Source organism: Struthio camelus, chromosome 25 (assembly GCF_040807025.1).
Source record: "Struthio camelus isolate bStrCam1 chromosome 25, bStrCam1.hap1, whole genome shotgun sequence".
NCBI classification, from domain to species: domain Eukaryota; kingdom Metazoa; phylum Chordata; class Aves; order Struthioniformes; family Struthionidae; genus Struthio; species Struthio camelus.
The window spans coordinates 5,252,534-5,270,830 of record NC_090966.1 but is presented as its reverse complement, the minus strand read 5'-3'; the positions used below and the strand labels follow the sequence as shown (position 1 = coordinate 5,270,830).

General features: G+C 53.3%; 1 protein-coding gene across 1 annotated transcript in view; it reads left to right on the top strand.

Moving 5' to 3' along the window:
* Positions 1–4,972: 4,972 nt before the first annotated feature.
* The window catches only part of IGF2BP1 (insulin like growth factor 2 mRNA binding protein 1), a 32,411-nt gene continuing 19,086 nt past the window's right edge, over positions 4,973–18,297 (top strand). Inside the window, exons 1-2 of the mRNA XM_068918962.1 lie at positions 4,973–5,235; positions 6,386–6,446. Of these exons, the coding sequence (XP_068775063.1) occupies positions 5,061–5,235; positions 6,386–6,446 (236 nt within the window). The 5' untranslated portion in view covers positions 4,973–5,060. The remainder of the gene's footprint in view (positions 5,236–6,385; positions 6,447–18,297) is intronic.

Here is an 18,297-nt window from a genome sequence, read left to right as displayed (position 1 = left end):
ACCTATACTTTTAAAGTGACCCACAGCAGCAAACTTGCTGCACAGTTTGCCACCTCCCCGGATACAGTCGTTTTGGGTACGATGAATGAGACGAAAATGGAAAGGCATTAATGACTGAGCCTTTCGCTGCCTCGCGCTGCAGGGAGTTTGAAAAGCGGAGGCAAGAAGAGCAGGACGCGGTGGCAAACCCTCCGTCCCGTGGGGAATTTAAGTGGCGACTTGCAATTATAGGGCCCCCAGATTCGTGCTCATGTCGTATAAATCTCATCTAAAAGCGTTCATTTCAGCCTGAAGGAAATCTGATACAAATACCTGAAGTCACTGGAAGGAAAACATTTAATCAGCGCTTTGTAAGTGCGGAGAATGGTTGGAGAGGGGTCCAGGAGATCAGCTCCTACGTGAAATAAGGTCAGGGGGAGTTCAGCAGCGGCAGAAGTCCATCCTCCAAGATGCTTTTTGAACTGCATTAATTTAGTTTATCGTTGTACTAAGACCAAAACTTTCCACCATCGCTCAAGCCACCCACGGGAAGAACGGCTGCTACCACTATCCGTCCAACTCTTTGCAAGTGATTTTGAGCAAGAAAAACTGTAAACTTACAGCTTAGGAAGGTGTGCTGGAAGGGAGCTGCTACATATTAATTTGGGGGAAAAGTGAAAATTGAAGGGACTAACAACACAATTATGGGGCTCTTTCCAATAAGCTTTTTTCTTTCCTTGCATCTTGAATTTCCCGCCTACGCAAAGAAACGGGCTGCAGCCCCCCAAGTGAACAAGACCATCGCCATTATGAAAAAATTTGGATGCCAAGCAGCCTTGTTTTGTTTCAGTCTGAACAGTTCATTGCATGTGCACAAGCCCAAACAGAGGATTCAGTTTTCTGCTCTAGGAGACCTGGAACGTGCAACCATCCGGAGACCTAACCAAAGCTGCCCGCCCCGCGCCGCAGCGAGCGCAGCGATAGCAAATGCTCACAAAGTAGAGAGGAGAAGAAAATAGCTGTTTGCCTGCGGTTTTCTCTTGTTTTTGTTTTAAGGAGACGCCAACTTTTAGCAGCACAGCCAAAGGATTCTCCAAGATGCGAGTTGATTTTTTTAAGCCGGGGTTCATCGGAGTATTTGCTTTGTTTGTAACTGAAGCACTAAAATGTTTAGGAAATATCCAAACGTCGAAGAAAGTTGCAGGTTTAACCGTTTGCAACGTCAGCTCTGCTGCTCTTGAGCCTCGCGCCCGGTGCTGGCAGAGGCGCCCCGGCCGGGAGCAGAGGGGCATTTCGCAGCCCGCCCGCAGCGCCTCGCTGGCGCGGCCGCTGCCCCGTCCTCCTCCGCCTCGACCAAGCCGCAGGCAGAAGCAAAAACCGCCCTGCAAGCGCGCAGGGAATCCGGGGATTGTCCCAAATCCAGCGCAATGCTGAATTTTGTTTCGAAGCAAACTGTTAATTTCCCAATCAGTTTGATTCTTAACAAATTTGGCAGCACAGCCTGGAATCGGCGGGACCTTCTCGGACGGGAGCTTCTTTTTTCCAGTGGTGAATGTTTTCCACATAATAAAAAGGGAACAAAAAGGGGTTTAAACTGTGATTCCACTTCACTAAGAGGAAATATTTCCCCACTGCATTGCTCGCTCTTCTTATTCTGTTGAATTCTCACCTGTGTTTTATGCTCAGGCTTGCTCTGAGCTCAGATGATTTCTGCTAGCTGAGAGCTAATTGAAACAGATTCTGCAAACATTAAATTCTTATTTTTTTGCTGTATGACCTATGTATTTTACCGAAAACTTTCAGCACACGTTTATTTGATAGTAATCAACAGATACTTTCAAACTCTTGAAACTGAAGAATTTCCAGAGTTTCTGGGGTTTTTAAATACACCTTTAATTTTCTTAAAATTAAACATAAGTGACAGCACTAGAGATTAAAAAAAAAAACAAATTAAAGAAAGATTCAAATGACAACTGGCAGAAAAATTACAGATTATAATCTGTTCTAGTTTACCACTAATCTGTCATAAAGATTATTTCTGTTTTAGGTATTTTCTGAGTCAGAGCACCAGCAGCACTTGAGCAGACGGCAGGAATTTCGCCCCTTTGTACGAAGCCCACGTTTCATTAAAACCTCAAACGCGCTGCTCGCCCCTCCCGTTCAACTTTGTACTCCAACCAATTTTTCTGAGCACCCACGCGGCAACAATCGCTTTTCTGAGTTGTGGAGAAATTGTCAGTTCTCTGTGAGCGCTTTCCTACCTGCTTCAGGGATTTATATCTAAGGGAAAAAACAACCAACCAACCTTTTGCCAAAATCAGATCTTACGTCTAAAGTCAGGAATAAATTTATGCCGACGCCGGAGCGGGACACCGTTTGTAAGCCCACGCGAAGCGGCCAGCCGCTCGGAGCGATTTCGCCAAGAAATTTAAGGAAATCCTGGGGAAGGGAGAAGGCCACGCAGGCTCCCCGAGCTGACAGCATCCCGGGGGAAACTGCAGCTTAGCAGCGCCCGGGCTGCAGCGCTCCTGACCGGTTGGGGCTCGGCAGCTGCTGCCGAGCCTGACGTCTGCAGGAGCAGCGCGGTCGCCCTTGCGGGGGGCTCGGCGAGCCCCAGCTGCCGGGGGCGGGGGGCCCGGCCGGGCAGCCCCCTCCCACCCTGCCCCAGCCGTGAACGGGGTTGGGGGGGGGCAGCAAATCAATGATGGAGCCTCTGCTGTTTGCATTCCCTAAATACCTTGCATCTGGAACGCTCCACCGAGGGGAAGGAGCTTGACTGATAGTCTTTCTTGTTTCAGACCTAAATTGAAGACTTCCCTCTTTGTTTGGTGCTTTTTTTTTTTTTTAAGGCTGGTTTCCTTGATTTCATTATTGCAAAGGGTTATGTTACACGGGCAAGGTGCTCGGTTAACCAATAAACAGCGGCAACAGCAGTATTAGGGTCAAGATTAGAAACAGAGGCGAGGCAGATAGGGGCTCATTTATTTTGACTTGTTTGCCCGCGACGCGCAGCGCGGTGGAAGCCCGTGAACGTCCCAGGTTTCAGCCCGCGAGGGTGCGAAGCGCGCTGTCTGAGCTGCAGGAGATTTATTTCCAAATTGCATCGCTCTCTCCTTTTCGTCTGTGACTTTTGAGCGTGGGTGACACGCCGGAAGCCTTAGAAACCTGCCCGTGGACACAGAAAGCCTCCTCTGGCTGCGCCGGTTTGGTACTTCTAGGAGAGCCAAATAACGCAGCTGGAAGGATGGAAACCAGACTTGCCCTGGTGAGCAGCATCCACACGCTGCAGGAGCAGCGTAGCAGAGAGCGGTTCAGAGCCGGGAGGGAAAGCGGACTGCTCCGGGCTTTAAATGAGCGTTTGGCAGAGGGGTTTTTTTTTTTTTTGCCGTTCGCGTGAACGAGACGCCCGGGGGGGCTGCAGCGCAGGCGGGCGTCCGGGGCTACGCGCGCCTGCTTCCTCGGACCCGCGCAACTCGCCCATTTCTGAGCGACCTCGGCTTTATTTACTAACAAACCCTCCACGCAGCTGAGCAAGGGGCGGGGGGCGGGGGGGGGGAAGAAAGAAAAAAAAAATCGAAAATAAAAAAAAATATCGGAGACGTAACCGGGCGCCCCGCGGAGGGGGGAAGGGAGCGCGGCAGCGCCGCTGCCCCCCCGCGCCGGGCGCGCCCTCCGCGGGGCTCTCCCGGCGCCGGAACAGCGCGCACGCCTTGCGGGAATTTTAATATATAGATATATATTTTTTTGGGGGGGGGGTGGTGCCCCCCGTCTGGGCCGCCCAGCACGTGGGAGCGAGCTGCCTTGCTGCGCGTTTTCATCGGGAGCGCGGAAAGGCCGGACGGAGCCTCCGCGGCGGCGGCGGGGGGAGCCGGGGCCGCCCCTGCCCGCCGCCGCGCTGCCGAGCCGCCCGCCCCGTCGGGGGGAAGGCAGGAAGGAGGCTGGGGGCGGAGGACGGTAGCGGGGGGGATGGGGAGGGAGGGGGGGGGGCTCGCTGCTATTTTCAACCCATCTCGAGCCTAAAAATAAAAAGTCTCCAGAAAAGGCTAGGCGGGGAGGGAAGGGGGGGGGCTGCCCCGCACACGCCGCTTTGCCGTCGGGGAAAGGCCCTGCCCCAGCGCGGGGCCCTTTTGTGCCGGGAGGAGCCATCCCCCCCCCCCTCCTTCCCCGCAGCCCGGGGGCTTCCGCGGGGCCGCGCACCAAGCGCTTAAAACAATGCCGGGGCCCATCCTCCCGCCGGGGGCGCGCAGCCCCGGGGGGGCGGCCCGCCCCCCCCCCCAGCCCTGGCGCCAGGGGACCCTCGCGGCCCCTTTGATACTGAAGTTGTTTTTTTTTTTTTTTTTTTTACACCCAGAAAAATCCCATTGAGGCACCGGGGGCCGGCGTGGGGGGGGGAGGGGCGCCGGGGGGGAGGGGCGCGGTGGGGGCGGGGGGCTGCAGCAGCAGATGGCAAAAGTGCCTCCGACGGGACGGCGCTGGGGAGGGGTGCGGGGTGGGTGCGCACCCCTCCCCGCAGGGTGGTGGTGGGGGGGGTGGAGGTAAATACCGTAGTATTTAAATTAAAATAAATAAATAAGTGGCGGCGGCTGGGCCCCCTCCCCCCCGGCCCCTCCCCCCGGGGGCCGGGCCCTCCCGCATCACCACGTGGCTTCCTCCAGCAAACATTTTCACTCATTTTCCAGGTCGGTTTTATTTAGAGGCGGTGCCCGGCTGCCGAGAGGCGTCCGGTGACACTCGAGTGCCACTCGGCCGACTTGGGGGCCCCCGGAGCCGGCGCCGCCGCCCGTCGGAGCAGCGCGCCCCGCCGCCGCGCCCCCCACCTCCCCCCGGCTTGCTTTCCTTTCCCCCCCCCCCCCCCCCCGCACCGGGAAATAATCCCCCCTGGATTATTAACCAAAAAAAAAAAAAAAAAAGAGGGAGAGAGGGGGAGGGAAACCCCCCCCCCCCCGCAGCCCCGAAGGCGCCCGGCGGCGGGGCGGCAGCGCGCGGCCGGAGCCCGACGGCGCGGGCGCTCGGTGGAGGCGCCCGGCGAGGCGCGCTGCGAGCCCGGCCGCCCCCCCCCCCCGCCGCCGCCCCCCGCCACCATGAACAAGCTCTACATCGGCAACCTCAACGAGAGCGTCACCGCCGCCGACTTGGAGAAAGTCTTCAACGAGCACAAGATCTCCTTCAGCGGGCAGTTCCTGGTCAAGTCCGGCTATGCCTTTGTGGACTGCCCCGACGAGCAGTGGGCCATGAAAGCCATCGAAACTTTTTCGGGTAAGCGGCCTCGCCCCCCTCCCCTCTCTCCCCTTTCCCCCCCCCCCCACCCGCTTGCTGCCCCCCTTCCCCGACCCCGCATCCTGCCGCCGGGCAGCCCCTTGTTCCCCCTCCCCCCGACGGCGCTTGCATCAGCGCGGGGGCCCCCGCAGGCTGGGGAGGGGGGGGGGCGACCCCCTTTTCTCCACCCAAAAGCAGCTAGCGGAAGGGTGAAACGAGGCGGGGGCCTCTCCCTGCCCACCCCCCCCCCACACACACCCACCCCGGCCGGGCCCCCGTGGGCGCCCCCGGGCCGGGCGCGGCGGCGGCGGCGGCAGCGCGGCGCCCGCCCCGCCGGGGCTCGGCCCGGGGGTCCCGGCGGCAGCGCGGGCGGTGGGCTGGGACTTTGGCCATTTTGATTTGAAACTGCCTTGGCTGGGGCATGTGATGCGCGGAGTAGCGCGAAGGTCGCCATGCTGCTCGCACGGAGAGAAAAAGCTCCCGGGGAAGCAGCTCGGCTCTTTATTATTATTATCATTATTTTTATTTTTTTTGAAATTTCGATTTTTTCTTCCTCCTTTTTTTCTTTCCCCCCCCTCCCCCCGCCCAGCTCTCCCGCCGAGCTCTTCCCATACCCGAGCCCCTCTCCCCAACCCCCCCTCCCTCCCCCGCCCCAAATAAACCAGCCGCAAAGAAACCACCCCGTTTTTCAAAAGCGAGAGATCCGTTTCTGCCGTGAACGACTCGGAGCCTTTGGGTGGGGAGGGGAGAAGGGGAAAGGGGGGGGGGAAGGAAAAAAAACCCCAAACACCCCTAAAACGAGGAATTCCGCGGGAATTCAACACGAGGCTTTGAATAAAGGCGAAGAAATCCCTCTCCGAATATCCCTCTCCGTTTTCTCCCGCGCGGAGCGGAGCGGAGCGGTGGGAAGGGGGCAACGGGGTGTCCAGGCGGCCGCTGGCCGCCCCCTCCCGCCGGGCTCCCGCCCCATACAACGCGCCCGCGGGGCAGCCGGCGGCCGTGTTTGCGTGTAGATCCCCGTAAATTCGGAATGAAAACGAAAGGTTTCACGTGGTAGCATGTTCTCCAGGGCTTTTATTTGTTGCCCCCCCCCATTGTAAAAAAAAAAAAAAAGAAAAGAAAAAAAAACCCAGACACATTTTGTTTTTAGGGAAAGTGGAGCTTCATGGAAAGCAGCTAGAGATTGAACATTCAGTGCCTAAAAAGCAAAGGTAATACAGCGTTTTATTTTCTTTTGTTAATTTTTTTTTCTTTGCTGTTGGGGAGGGGGGAAAGGAGAAAAAAAAAAAAAAGGCCGTAAGATAAAGGAGACAAAAAAAAATATCCCCAAATATGTGCATGTGAAAGGAGATATGTTGGCGATTTGGCTCCCGATCCGTCCTCTGCGAGGTGGGAGTCAGCGTGCAGGATCAATGTTGAAATTTCCTTCCTTTTTTTTCTTTTTTTTTTTTTTTTGAAGTTAACTCTGAGAGCAAGTTTAAACCCTAGCCGAAACAATGACCCCGCCGCTCGCTCGCCCAAGCTCGGGCACGGCCGAGGCGGTTTTGGGGTCTGGGTTTGCAAACTTGTGCAGCCGGGCGCGTTTCCGCAGCTTGCCCCTCTCCTTCGCTGGGAAGCGCCTGCCTTTTGTTTTCCGCTTTAGTTTAAAAAAAAAAAAAATTAAAAAAAAGAAGAAAGGCCAGGGGGAAACGTGCTGGTGGGACTGGCGAGGCCGGGCGAGGCGGGGGGCCCGGGCTGGGCCCAGCTCCGCGCAGCCCCTCGCCTCTGCCCCGGGCTCACGTGCCCGGCCTGGGCCTCCGGCCTCGCCGCGCTCTTGGCCCTTTGTTGTGTGCTTGGGGGGGGGGGCTGCCAGCCGTTTTGGGGCAGGAATGCTGAAAAAGAGAAATAAAGAATAAATCCCCCCTCCTTTTTTTTTATTTGGGGGGGGGAGGGGAGTACCCCCAACCGAACGCCCCGCGCCAGGGAGCAGGCGAGCGGCTGGCCCAGCCGACTCGTCCACGTTGGATGGCGCGGGCCCCGGGACCCCCGGGTCCACGTGACGAGGCGCTTACCTCAGCGGCGGGGCCGGCAGGGAGGAGGCCGAGCCCAGCAAACTCCTTCTCCCTCAACTCTTTGCTGCTTCCCTCCGATTGACCAAAAAAAAAAAAATTTATATATATAAATATATATATATATATATATATATCCCCCGGCGTGATCACGGGGGAGTCCATTTTCCTGGTGCGGGCTGGGCCTTGCCGCGGCTGCCGCCAGGCCTTGGCCTTCACAACTTTGCCCCAAACCCTCCCTCGGAGCTGGGGGTCAGGGAGGGGGAAAGGTTTTGGGAGGGGGGGGGAGGCTAAAAGCCCCTCGGCCTCCAACCCCGGGGTCCGGCTCGTTTAACTCGAAGCCCCAACTCCATCCCGTAATTTTGCCTCTGGAAAGATTTGGGAGCGACGGGACCTGCCTGGCGCCGAGCTGATCGATATTGCTCCTTACGGCGGCCGACACCTCGCCGTGGCTTAAATATCCCGGAGCGGAGCGGTGTTGTGGGAAAGGCGGTGACGGCGCGGAGGGGACGGGGGTGACGCTGGGCCAAGGGGGCCTCACCGTTCCCCCCCTCCCCGTAGCCTGGCTCCATGATCGATAGCTTGGGCCGAAGGGAGCGGATTTCACCGTCTTGCCTGCTCCGCTCTGCCCTGCCCTGACTTTTCTCCCCCTGCGTTATTAGGAAATTATCTCGAAATGTAAATATTTCTTTGGAGGCTGCAGTTCCCCTCCCTCTCCTTCCCCCCCCTCCCAAATATCCACCCGCCGCCCTGTTGTCCAAACTCCACGGTAGGTGGAATCGAACCCGAAGGTTAGTTGGCTCGTTTTTAATGAGAACCAGGAGAAATGAAATTAATTCCGTCGAGCTGCTAAATCCCGGGCTGGGGGGTGTTTTTTAAATTTAGCCACATATTTCTCCCCCCCCCCCCAAATCCGCTGCCTTTAAAGCTATAGGAGCCATTTTTGCTGTCGACTGTCTCCGTGGGCTTCCCCCTGGCAAGAAGGGGCTTCGCGCTGGGTCGCCCTCTTCCCGGGGGGCTCCTGGAGCCCGGCCGGGCTCGGGGCTGCAGTTACTTGGTCTCGGTTTCGGGAGGCGAGTTTGTATTTTGGGAAAGGGGGGGGGGGCAACTTTGCAGGTTGTTAGCTCGAAGCAGGCTTTCGGGGCTGAGATGTCGTATTTTACTCTTCTCCCCCCTCCTGCCCTTTTTTTTTTTTTTTTTTTTTTTTTGGATAAAGACCGAGATGCTGGGACTGCCTCTGTGTCTAAGTAGACTTTGTGCGTGTGTGTGGTTTTTTTTTCTTTTCTTCTTTCTACTTGTTTTTTAAGACTGGATTTTCCAGTTTCAAGACTGCACAGAACAGGAAATGGTTAATTAAGAGTAGTAAGGGCAAAATCAGATGTTTTTGGTGTGATTTGAAACAAATGCCTCCCCCTCCCCAAGCTGATATGAATTTTTTCTTTGGGGGGGGGGTAGTGTAGAAATATGGAAAACAAGACGTGTTCATTTGTGTGCTTTCCAGATGATTTATAAAATAAAAATTTGGCTTGATGGTTGTGTTTCTTGTGTTTGAAACTGCAGATGATGATGCTCAGTCAAACTGGTGTGGATGTTTCTTGGAAATGAATGGCTACAACAAAACTATTTGTTGTAAATCGATGTTGCATGTTGGTGTATTTCCTTCTTTAAAATCTCTCTTGCCCCTGATCCCATCGTAGAAATGAATTAAAAAGTAGAGAATGTGTTAATGTTGCACCAGAAAGAATGCTTGGTGTGTAGTTGCCGCACCAAAATGCGCAAGCATGATAAACTGATTTAGGGCTGTTTAATTACAGGGATTCTTCAAATAACACTTAAGGCTGCAAATGTTGTTAATGGTTATAGGCGACCATTTTAAAGAAATACTTTAGAAATATTTGACCATAAAGAAAAGAAACTGCTGGTAAATATGTCACTTCGTTCTTGGCAGTGAATCCTTCAGAAACCCCCTCAGTTTTAAAAGTTTGTTTAGATTTTTTTTTTTGAAGCATCTCATTGTTCTTTTGAAGTTATTTTTTTCTGCAACTTTGCTGATGGAAAAAACTTGGGGAAAGCTAAGAATATATATATATATATATATATATATATATACATACATATATTCAAACCTGAAAATTATTACATGTGTTATGATTCAGAGGGTTAAAGAAGAAAAGATCCTTTAAAAAAAGTAAGTTCAGCTTCTCCTCCTCAAGATTAAGAACTGGTTTTAGGGGGGTGGTTAAGCCTCTCTGAAACTGAAAAGACCTAAGCAGATAGCATTAAAAAGAATGAATGAATGAATAAAGGAGGAGGGGTGAAGGGGGGAAAAAAGTGAATCCATCAGGCAGACATTCCAAATATGAGGAATGTGGAAGTGAGTCGACCAGAGAGAATGAAACCAAGTAATTGGGGGGAAATAGTGAGTTTGGTTGATAACAGCCAATATACTTTAAACTAAAAAGATTTGTGCGGGGCATTTTGAAGCAGAGGCGATTCATAAACAACATGTGTGTTTAGAAGAGTCAGTGAACTCTCAGGCAGGAGTGGGAATTACTATATGTTATTAATTATGAGAAGATTTAGTGTAGCATATAGAGAATTGGGTGGATAAATCTTGAATTGCCACTTCTTTTTTTTCAGGCTTTGTTTCAAATTAATGCATTTGCACACTGCAGAAGCAGTCTTTTGTGTGTGCATAATCTTGGCATTAATTATTCATAACGAAATATTTAAAAACTTTTGATAACAGCTAGTGTAAATTCTTTGTTCTTAAGTATTAACTTGAAAATACGCCTTCCTACCTAGAATTCTGTGCATTCTGTGAAAATTGAGCCGAAAGAAATGAGGTAGTTCTTTTTTGTGTAAAATAAAGACACTGTCTCAAATGCTGCGACAAAATATGTTTTTAAGCCTTTGTTCAGATCCTTCGCTTCCCCCAGAACAGGTCTGTTTGAGAAGTTACAGTATCTTTTAAAAATTAGCAACATTCTTGTTCACAACAGTGTGTGAAGATTGAAACACAGGATGAAAGCTACTTTCTGAGAGTGCTGAGTTTGATATCACTTCATTCGTTATTGTCTTTCTGTTAAGAGAGAAAAAAAGCAAGAATCTTAGTAGTTCTTTTCAGATCTGTTTCATGAATGTCCAGCTCTTAACTCAAAGGCACTTTTTAAATACTCATTTTACACCTCTGAGAACTGGCATAACTCGCAAATTAATACAGTTTGAGCCTTTCCAGCTAGAAAAAAGTAGAAATAATTTGTCATTGTCACGTCCTCCTGGAGTAAACTGCGTCAGTTAGGTTTAAAACTGAGATAATCTGCCCAATTTTGATAAACACAGGGGAAAGAATATGCTTAGCAACTTGCAGCCTGGAGTGACTGTTGACGAAATGCCTTGATGTCCCCCTCTCCAAGTAGCAGCTGCAGCTGGCAAGTAGGTAAAGAAGTTGCAATTTAAGTGCAAACTTTGTAGCCTCCAGTTTTGCACCAGCAGCGGAGGGGAGTCCCTCTTTGCTAAGAGTGTGATGACTTTTAATTTTAGAAGGAAAGAAGAAATCTGCCCCTCTGGAGGGCGCGCCTGGCCGTTGCGAGGGCTCGGTGCGCTTCTCCGCTTTAATTTCTTTCTGTCTTTGCCTTTTAGGTTAAGAAACAAGCAAACAAACCCCAGAGATACGGATAAGGGAAGTGGGGTTAAAGTACTCCCTTTGAAAAGCGAGACCTTTCAGAATTCAGAAACGTGCAAGATTTCTGCCCACCGCGTCCCCCTCCCCCTGCCCAAACCCCAGCAATGTTAATGTTTTCCAGAGTTGCCAGGAGGGTCTGGGAGAGTTCAGGAAGCGCGAGAGGCTGCTCGGCTCGGCCCGAGGTTAGCCCAGGGCTTCGCAACTCAAGGAGGAGGCAAAAGTCTCCCGGCCCCTTTTGCCCGTTCGGAGCCGGGTCGCTAAATCTCGCCCGCCCGCTTTTTGCCCCGTTTTCCAGCCCTGCTGGCGGCAGGGATGCGAGGTGCCTGCCGCCGAGCGGCTCCTCGTCCTGCCCCTGCCAACGGTGCCCCCGGCTCGGCGGAGGGGCTTTCGGGAGCGGGGCGAGCGAGAGGTGGGAGCCGACGGGGGCAGCAAACCCAGGGGTTGCAAACGCCTTCGGAGGAGAAAGCTTTCCAGAAAAGTTGGGGAGGTTGTTTTTTTTCCTTCTGTTTTTTTTTTTTTGGTTTGATGAGAGAAGCTTTCCAAAAGTTTTAAGCGAGAACTCTCCTCCTCTACGTCACCGGAGGCATTTAAAAGCTTAGCCTAAGGTGGGCGCTCCTAAATCGCCCGCTTCGCAGAAGTGTTAATCCACGTCGCCAGCTGCCCCTTTCCGCCGCTGCGTGAGAAGGGTTTCCTGGCCGCCAAGCAGATAAAGCTAAAACAAGGGATAAAGCAGGGTGGGGGGGGGGGGAAGGCAGAAATAGAAGCGTGCAGGATCTGCGCATCATCCTGGCTGCGAGGCTCCTCGTTAGCTAACGGCTCCGAGTCTCTGTGCACCTTTAAATACTAATTCTGCCCCATTCGGAGCATGCAAATGCCCGGGGAGGGTCTTGTGGCGGCCAGCTGGGGTGTTTGAAAAATGCACTCGCCCGGCAAAGTTTATACAGCGTTAAAAAAACAACGGAGGCATAGGCGAAGGACGGATCAGAGCCGGGGCTAGCCTAAGGCAGCCCGCTGCCCCTGCTGTGGCCGTTGCGGGGAGGAGCGCGAGAAGCGTCGCCGAGACGCTTGCGGCACGGTCCGCGCACCGGGAAAGCTTTTTTTTTTCCCCGAACCTCTTCCGGTTGGAAACTGGCCTCCCGGACCCACGAGGGTTTCTACCCAGCGCAGAAACTTGGGCTTTGTTTTATGCCGCTTCTATTTCCAGCTTGTCTTGTGATTACCGGCAAGCGTGCCAACCCTTTAGTGGATTTAGCTAGGAAATCCTTTTGTGGGGTGTCCCCGAAGGTTGCTGGCTTGTCCTGGCTGACCGGGAAGGGGGAGCGGCGGCGGTCGCGGCGGCGGCGGCGGTCGCGGCGGCTTGTTTCCGTCAGTCCTGCCAGACTGCGCGTGCACCTCTCCGTCCGTTCCCATCACCAGCGCTGCGTGTTTTTTGGGGAGCCTGGAGCCCTTCTGCCCTCGAGACTCGGTGCGCAGGGGAAGGGCTGGGAACGCCGCGGGCCGGAGCGGGTGGCCTCGGCGTGTCCCTCCCGATCCGAATTACCCCGTGCTTCTGTTTAAAATGTCTCAAACCTAAACTGGCCGTTGGTTTTACACTGCGTGACAGTGTCCCAGTGAAACAAGCGTTTGTCTTGGTTGGAAAGTTAACGTAAGATGTTATTTTTAAGCCGGTTTTCTTATTCTGATTGAATAACAACTTACTGAAGGGTGGCGGAAACCAGTTTGCGTCCCGTGGCCGTAGTCCGCTCTTGGAGATGCGCGAGGGGTTTCCGCAGCGGGATGCCGATGGCCGCGGCGTGGCAGCGCTCGGGCTCCGACGCGCCGGCGCTGCCTTTGAGCCGGAGGCTTCGGGGCGCCTCTCTCCGCCTTCGGCTCTTGCTCCCCGCGCCGGCGTCCTTCAGAGCCCTCCGCGCGGGAGTTTCCCCAGCGGGACTCGTAATAAAATCCCCACGGTGGAGGACGTTGCATTGAGATTGTTGCGTAGAGCCTCGAGCGGGATAAATCGGTGTGGCTGGCAAAAGGGGGCAAAAGCAGGCGGCATCGGTAACCGGAGCGGAGCAACTTGCTGTTTATCCTTCTCGCTGTTGCGGTCCGGGAGGGCGTCGCGAGGGGCAGCGGAGGTGCGAGAGCATCCCCAGGCTGAGCCGACCTCCCGGTGCCGACGAGCAGGGCAGCCAGAGCCTCTGTCCAGCAAACGGGAAAATAAACAAGACTCTCTCTGTCCGTCTGTCTCGGAGGAGCGCTCGCGATCCTGCAGGAAATGGGTCATTTATTTTATTGTAACTGACACTTGGGAGCCCTGGCATGCTCAGAGCTGAAATTTCACACTTTTCTGGCTACTGTAATTGTCTGGTCCGGATGGAGAAAAGCGGTTTAAGGGAATGAAACGTAACCCACGTGTATGCGGGGCAGAACCGGGTCCGCGCTTTGTTTTTTGGGAGTAATCCGCCAGGTTGATTTTTAAGGCGCTGCGAAGGCAGCACGAATACAATAAAAGCAGCGGCAAAGCCGAGCACCAGGAACCGCTCGGAGCTGGCAGGGCTCCACGGAGAGCGCAGCAAGATGCAAATCCCGCGCCGGCCGGGGGTATCGCGCAGCGCAAACGGCACTCGAGATTATAGCAGAATTGATTTGCGTGAAAAGGAGAAAGTTTTGAGGCTGCAGAAGGTCCCGCTGCCGTTTCCTTTTACAAAAGCGGAGGTCCTGTGGGAGCTGCCTCCGTTGCCGGAGTGCCGAACGGATGGCAGAATTATGATCTAGATCCGGGGGGGGGTGAAAAAAAGAGCACTCAGGGCCAAAGTTTCACCCACAATTGGAGCCAGATTTTCCAAGTTGCGTTTAAGCGTCGGAACGAAAGCTGCGTTTTCCGAAGCGATTAGCGCCCGATGTGCTGAGCGCTCTTGAGTAACGCGACCGTTGCGGTTCCTTCTCGTCTCGTGGCGTTTGGGTCCACCGGCTCGGGGAGTCGGCGCCGGGGCAGCCGAAGGGGTTCCCGTCCCGGCTAGCTGCTCCCCTTCGCCCTCGGCCCCAGCGGCGGCGGCTGATTGCCCAGCGCGTCTGTCCCGAAGCCCCTAAGAGGAGTGATGAATGCAGGCTGTCAGATCCAGAAAAATGCTTTGCCCCCTCCTTTTTTTTTTTTTTTTTTTGCTTTTAGGGGGAGAAGCTGTTATATTTAGTGCTTGGGGCAACAGGCTTGGTTGAACTATTTGGAAATTCAGAGCCCGCAGTTCCTTTTAGGTGCTTGCCTACCCGCGACCTGACATCTAATGGGCATTCGAAAGGCCATGGAGACACCTCTTCGGGGTGGACCAAGCTTCGAGCTTCCTTAAGGAAATGTTCAGGGATCTGCACGTGGAAAAGATTGAGACCCGTGGCTCTAGACGTGGAATAAGGGGCTGTGCGTGGCGCGGTGGGGACCGAGTGAGATGGAAACTGCTTGATCACCCCTTTCTGGATAAGGAGCTTTCTCTGGAGCGCGTCGCCTGCAAAGCGCAGCCTTTGGTTCATCTCTGGCATGATTAAAGGCTCAGGGATTGCGCCTTTTGCCTGTGTTTGCATGCAGAGAACCGATATCTTCATTAAGATATTGCAGCCAACAACCAGCGTCCACCTCGGCGACGCTGGGAAGCAAAGCTGGTCGGGTAGCGTGAGTTCTGGTGTTACGCCTTAAAACCAGCTCTATCACTCTTATCTGAACTATTCCTTGTTTAATGCTGGTCTTGTCCAAGCAGAATTAGTCACCGAGGTGTGTAGTCATATATATGTGTGTGTATGTGTAAATATATATGTGTATACACATCACACAGAAGCCCACAGAATGGTTTAGGTTGGAAGGGACCTGGAGATCATCTAGTCCAACCTCGCTGCTCAAGCAGGGACCTCTAGAGCATGTTTCCCAGGATCACGCCACAGACTTCTCTGACTTCGGTAGCTTCTCCTTGCTTATGGAGAGGACGCAAAGAGGCTGCGACTCTTATGTCCAATGCGTATTGGAGGGGAGGGAATTTCTGAAACTTTTTGGACGCTGCGCATTGACTTGGAGAGTTTTTGCCGGGGAGCCTTTACCCGCCACGTGAAATTGTTTCTGTGCCTCGCCGGCTGCACGCGCCTGGCACCGGTATTTGCGCAGTGCAAATTTTATATTCGGTTTCCCCAAATACTTGCTCGTGCAACCTTGAAAGCTGCTTTCCGCCGCTGTTTGTGCCAGTAAGAAAAAACTTGGCCACGTGAATGTTTATGGAAGGCAGACGGGAGAGAGGGCACGGACACGTCGGAAGGGAATTCGTTTAGGGAAGAATCCAGATCAGATAGGCGGGCAGTTTTGTGCTGGATTTCCCCAATTGTGCATTGAATTTATTTGGTGTTTGTTTAGGTGTTTGTCGGTTTGGGTTTAATATTGCCTGTAGCAAAGTAGCGGAGGGCTTTAAGTGACTTTACTTAGATGCTGCTAGCGACACGGTAATGAGGTGTACGGGTAGTAAAGGAGAAAAGTCCCATCTTTGCTGTTGTGTGGGCAAGGGCTGTTTTCTAGCTCCTGCCCTGCCCCATCCATCCTTTCCCCTTTTCCTTTTCTCCTCTTATTCCCTGTACCTCCCACCAACCTCCCCGCAAAAGCAGCCCCTGCCAAAACCAAAATAACCCACAAGACCTCTTTCTCTGTCCCAAAACTTGGCATCTCCTCTGCCGCTGGTCCAGCTCTGCTGCAGAAGGAAGCAGCTGGGGGTTTAACCATCATGTCATTTAATTTTTTCCCAAGGCCATCCAGACCCTGAGGTGGCTGGTTCACGGGGGCAGCACTGCCCCCGGCGGAGCCGCTGCGGGAAACCGGAGCACGGTTGTATCCGTGCGGATGCCGAGGGTTTCCCTGATGGTCTTGGGGGGCGTCCAGCCACGGTGGGGAGGGAAGAGGTGCCTGGTGGACCCTTTCAGGACCCCGAGACCCCTTTTTGGGCCCTTTGCCTCCTGCAAATGCTTGCTGCCTTGGGGGCAAGTGTTTTGTGGAGGGCAGGAGCCACTCTCTTGCTCCTGTGCCAGTCAGGCTGGCTGGGGTGGGATAGGTGCCTCTTTCCACCTGCCCCAAAAGGTGGTCTCAGCCGCAGGGTGATCCTGCGGGCTCTGCGGGAAATCATATTTTTTTTGCTTTTGGTGGAAAACCCCATGCTGGGTTTTCTTTTAAGGGTTTTGCTTGGTCCTCCCCTCCTTTCTGCAGAGGGGATGTAAGAGAAAGCGGGTCCAGCTTTAACCGGAGGTGGCGAGAAAACTCTATTCTTCTATTTCAAATTTGTCGGAAGTGCAAAAAAACCCAACAAAAAATCCGTCCCACTTGTACTTTCTCACCTCAGTTTGTTTCTTTGCACCCCCTTAGAAGAAAGAACGGAAGCATTTTGATTTCATTTGCAGGTTTCCGTGAAAAAAAAATAGTGCTTTTAACCAAGTCGGGGCTTAAACCAGCGACTCGGTTGTGATACCAAATCTGCCCTCAGGTGTTTGTCCTCGCCCTCCGGGGCTCATCCATGCGTCCAGACCCACCGATTTTGGTGGGAAGCTGCGACAGGGGTTGGTGGGTGCTCGCTGGGACCGGCCACGGGTGCAGACCGCCCCGGCTTTGCCTCCCTGGCAGGTCTGAGTACGGCACCACGGGTTTTGACTTGAGTTTTGGTTAAAGGGTCTCCACCCTGGAATTAAGTTCCTAAAATAGTATAATAGTATAATCTGTGTTGTAATTTCTGGATTCTCACTACACTCCCTTTGCAAGTTCACTTTGATCTTCATGTGCAATCATTGCACTGGTTTAACCTGATTGCCCTTAAAAACAGATTCTGCGCCGTTGGCCCAGAGCCCTGCCTGGAGACGGTCTTGCGTTGATTTGGAGCTCGTTTTAGCTGACGAATCTGCACCTGCCAGGCATGCGGGTCCGCAGAGCCAGGCCACCTTCTGCAAACGGTGCGAAGGGAAACTTGGGGTCAGCTTGCTGTAACCTCGCGTGCGGAAACAACCCTACAGGCTGCCCGTCTCTCACTCTGCCTGTTCTGCCTCCCTCGCCCGCCTTGTGACACAGGCGTTGGCCAGAAAAACCCTCAAAAATTGCAAGCAGTTTTGCTTCCTCTTCCTTTTCCTCCCTGACACTTGCACGTGCTTGAATGTATGAAGTCGTTGGAGACATGAATCTCTGCAGGTCCTCTCGGCCTTAACTAAACCTCCCTGCTCAGGTTATCGAGGTGCTCTGAGCTCAAGGTGTTTGCAAGATGCCCAGTAATGGCCCAGTATCCTGGAGATCTGGAAATACAGGATAAAGAGATGGCTCCTGCCGCTTTCTGTGTGCAAAACTAAATGAAATATGTCTCAGTGACAGCTGTCAATCACCCTGCTTATTGCCCTACGAAAGCTGTTTAATATGAAGTAATGCAAATGATCTAAGACCCACGAGGAGCACATGCTGACATGGGAACCAGTGCTCTTTCTGCTGTGCTGGGGTCCCATTGCTCTCGGGGCGCGCGGGAGCTGTTCTCCCATCTGCTCGGCCACTTTGCAAAGCGTGAGTTCACCTTGAGGCAGCCCTGATCCCGTTCCCACCACCATGGCCACTGGAAACCAGTTAAAACACAGGCTGGGAGTTGGAGGAGGGCAGAGCTGCCCTCTCGTGGCAAGGAGAAGTGGGCGAGAGCTTTGCAGGTGGCATCCTCCTGCTGAAACCCTGGTGGTAGCACCCTCATGCAGGGAGCCACGAAGGGAGGAAATCGGTAAAATGGCGCTGTTGGTTTTGTGCCTTCAGAGATATCGTTTTGTGGGTTGGATTTGAGGGAGGATGGCAGGAAATCTGACAGACTGACAAATCTTCTGCATTAAATGACTGAAGTTGCAGCTCCTGGGGGCACGCGACTGGGTGAGAATGTGGTCTTAGCAGACTGATCTCGAGTCTAAGGCAGCTTCCAGCCCTCGTGGATGAAGGGAGATGCTCTGAAATGTGCTGCAAACCTACTTTAAAGGTCTCAAAAAGCAAAATGCAAGATACACTTTTATCTCAAATGTGCTTTTATTCATATGTTTTGCATAACACCAAGGATGGAGGGAAGCTGACAGCCACATGGAGCTGGAAGTGCTCACTTTGACGTGTTGGACACGTGCGGGTGATGTTGCATGTTCCCTTGCCTGGTTGCCTGAGTTTGTTGCATAGTGCTGCTCCTGGGCAGTCTCTCCTGGTGGTCTCTGCAGTGCTTTGAGATCATAGGTGAAAGACAGGGTGAAGACCAAGTCTCACTTCACATCTCTTCTGCCCCCCGTCCCCGTGTAAATTAACAACAACAACATTTGCCTCCAGGCACAGGGTATTAG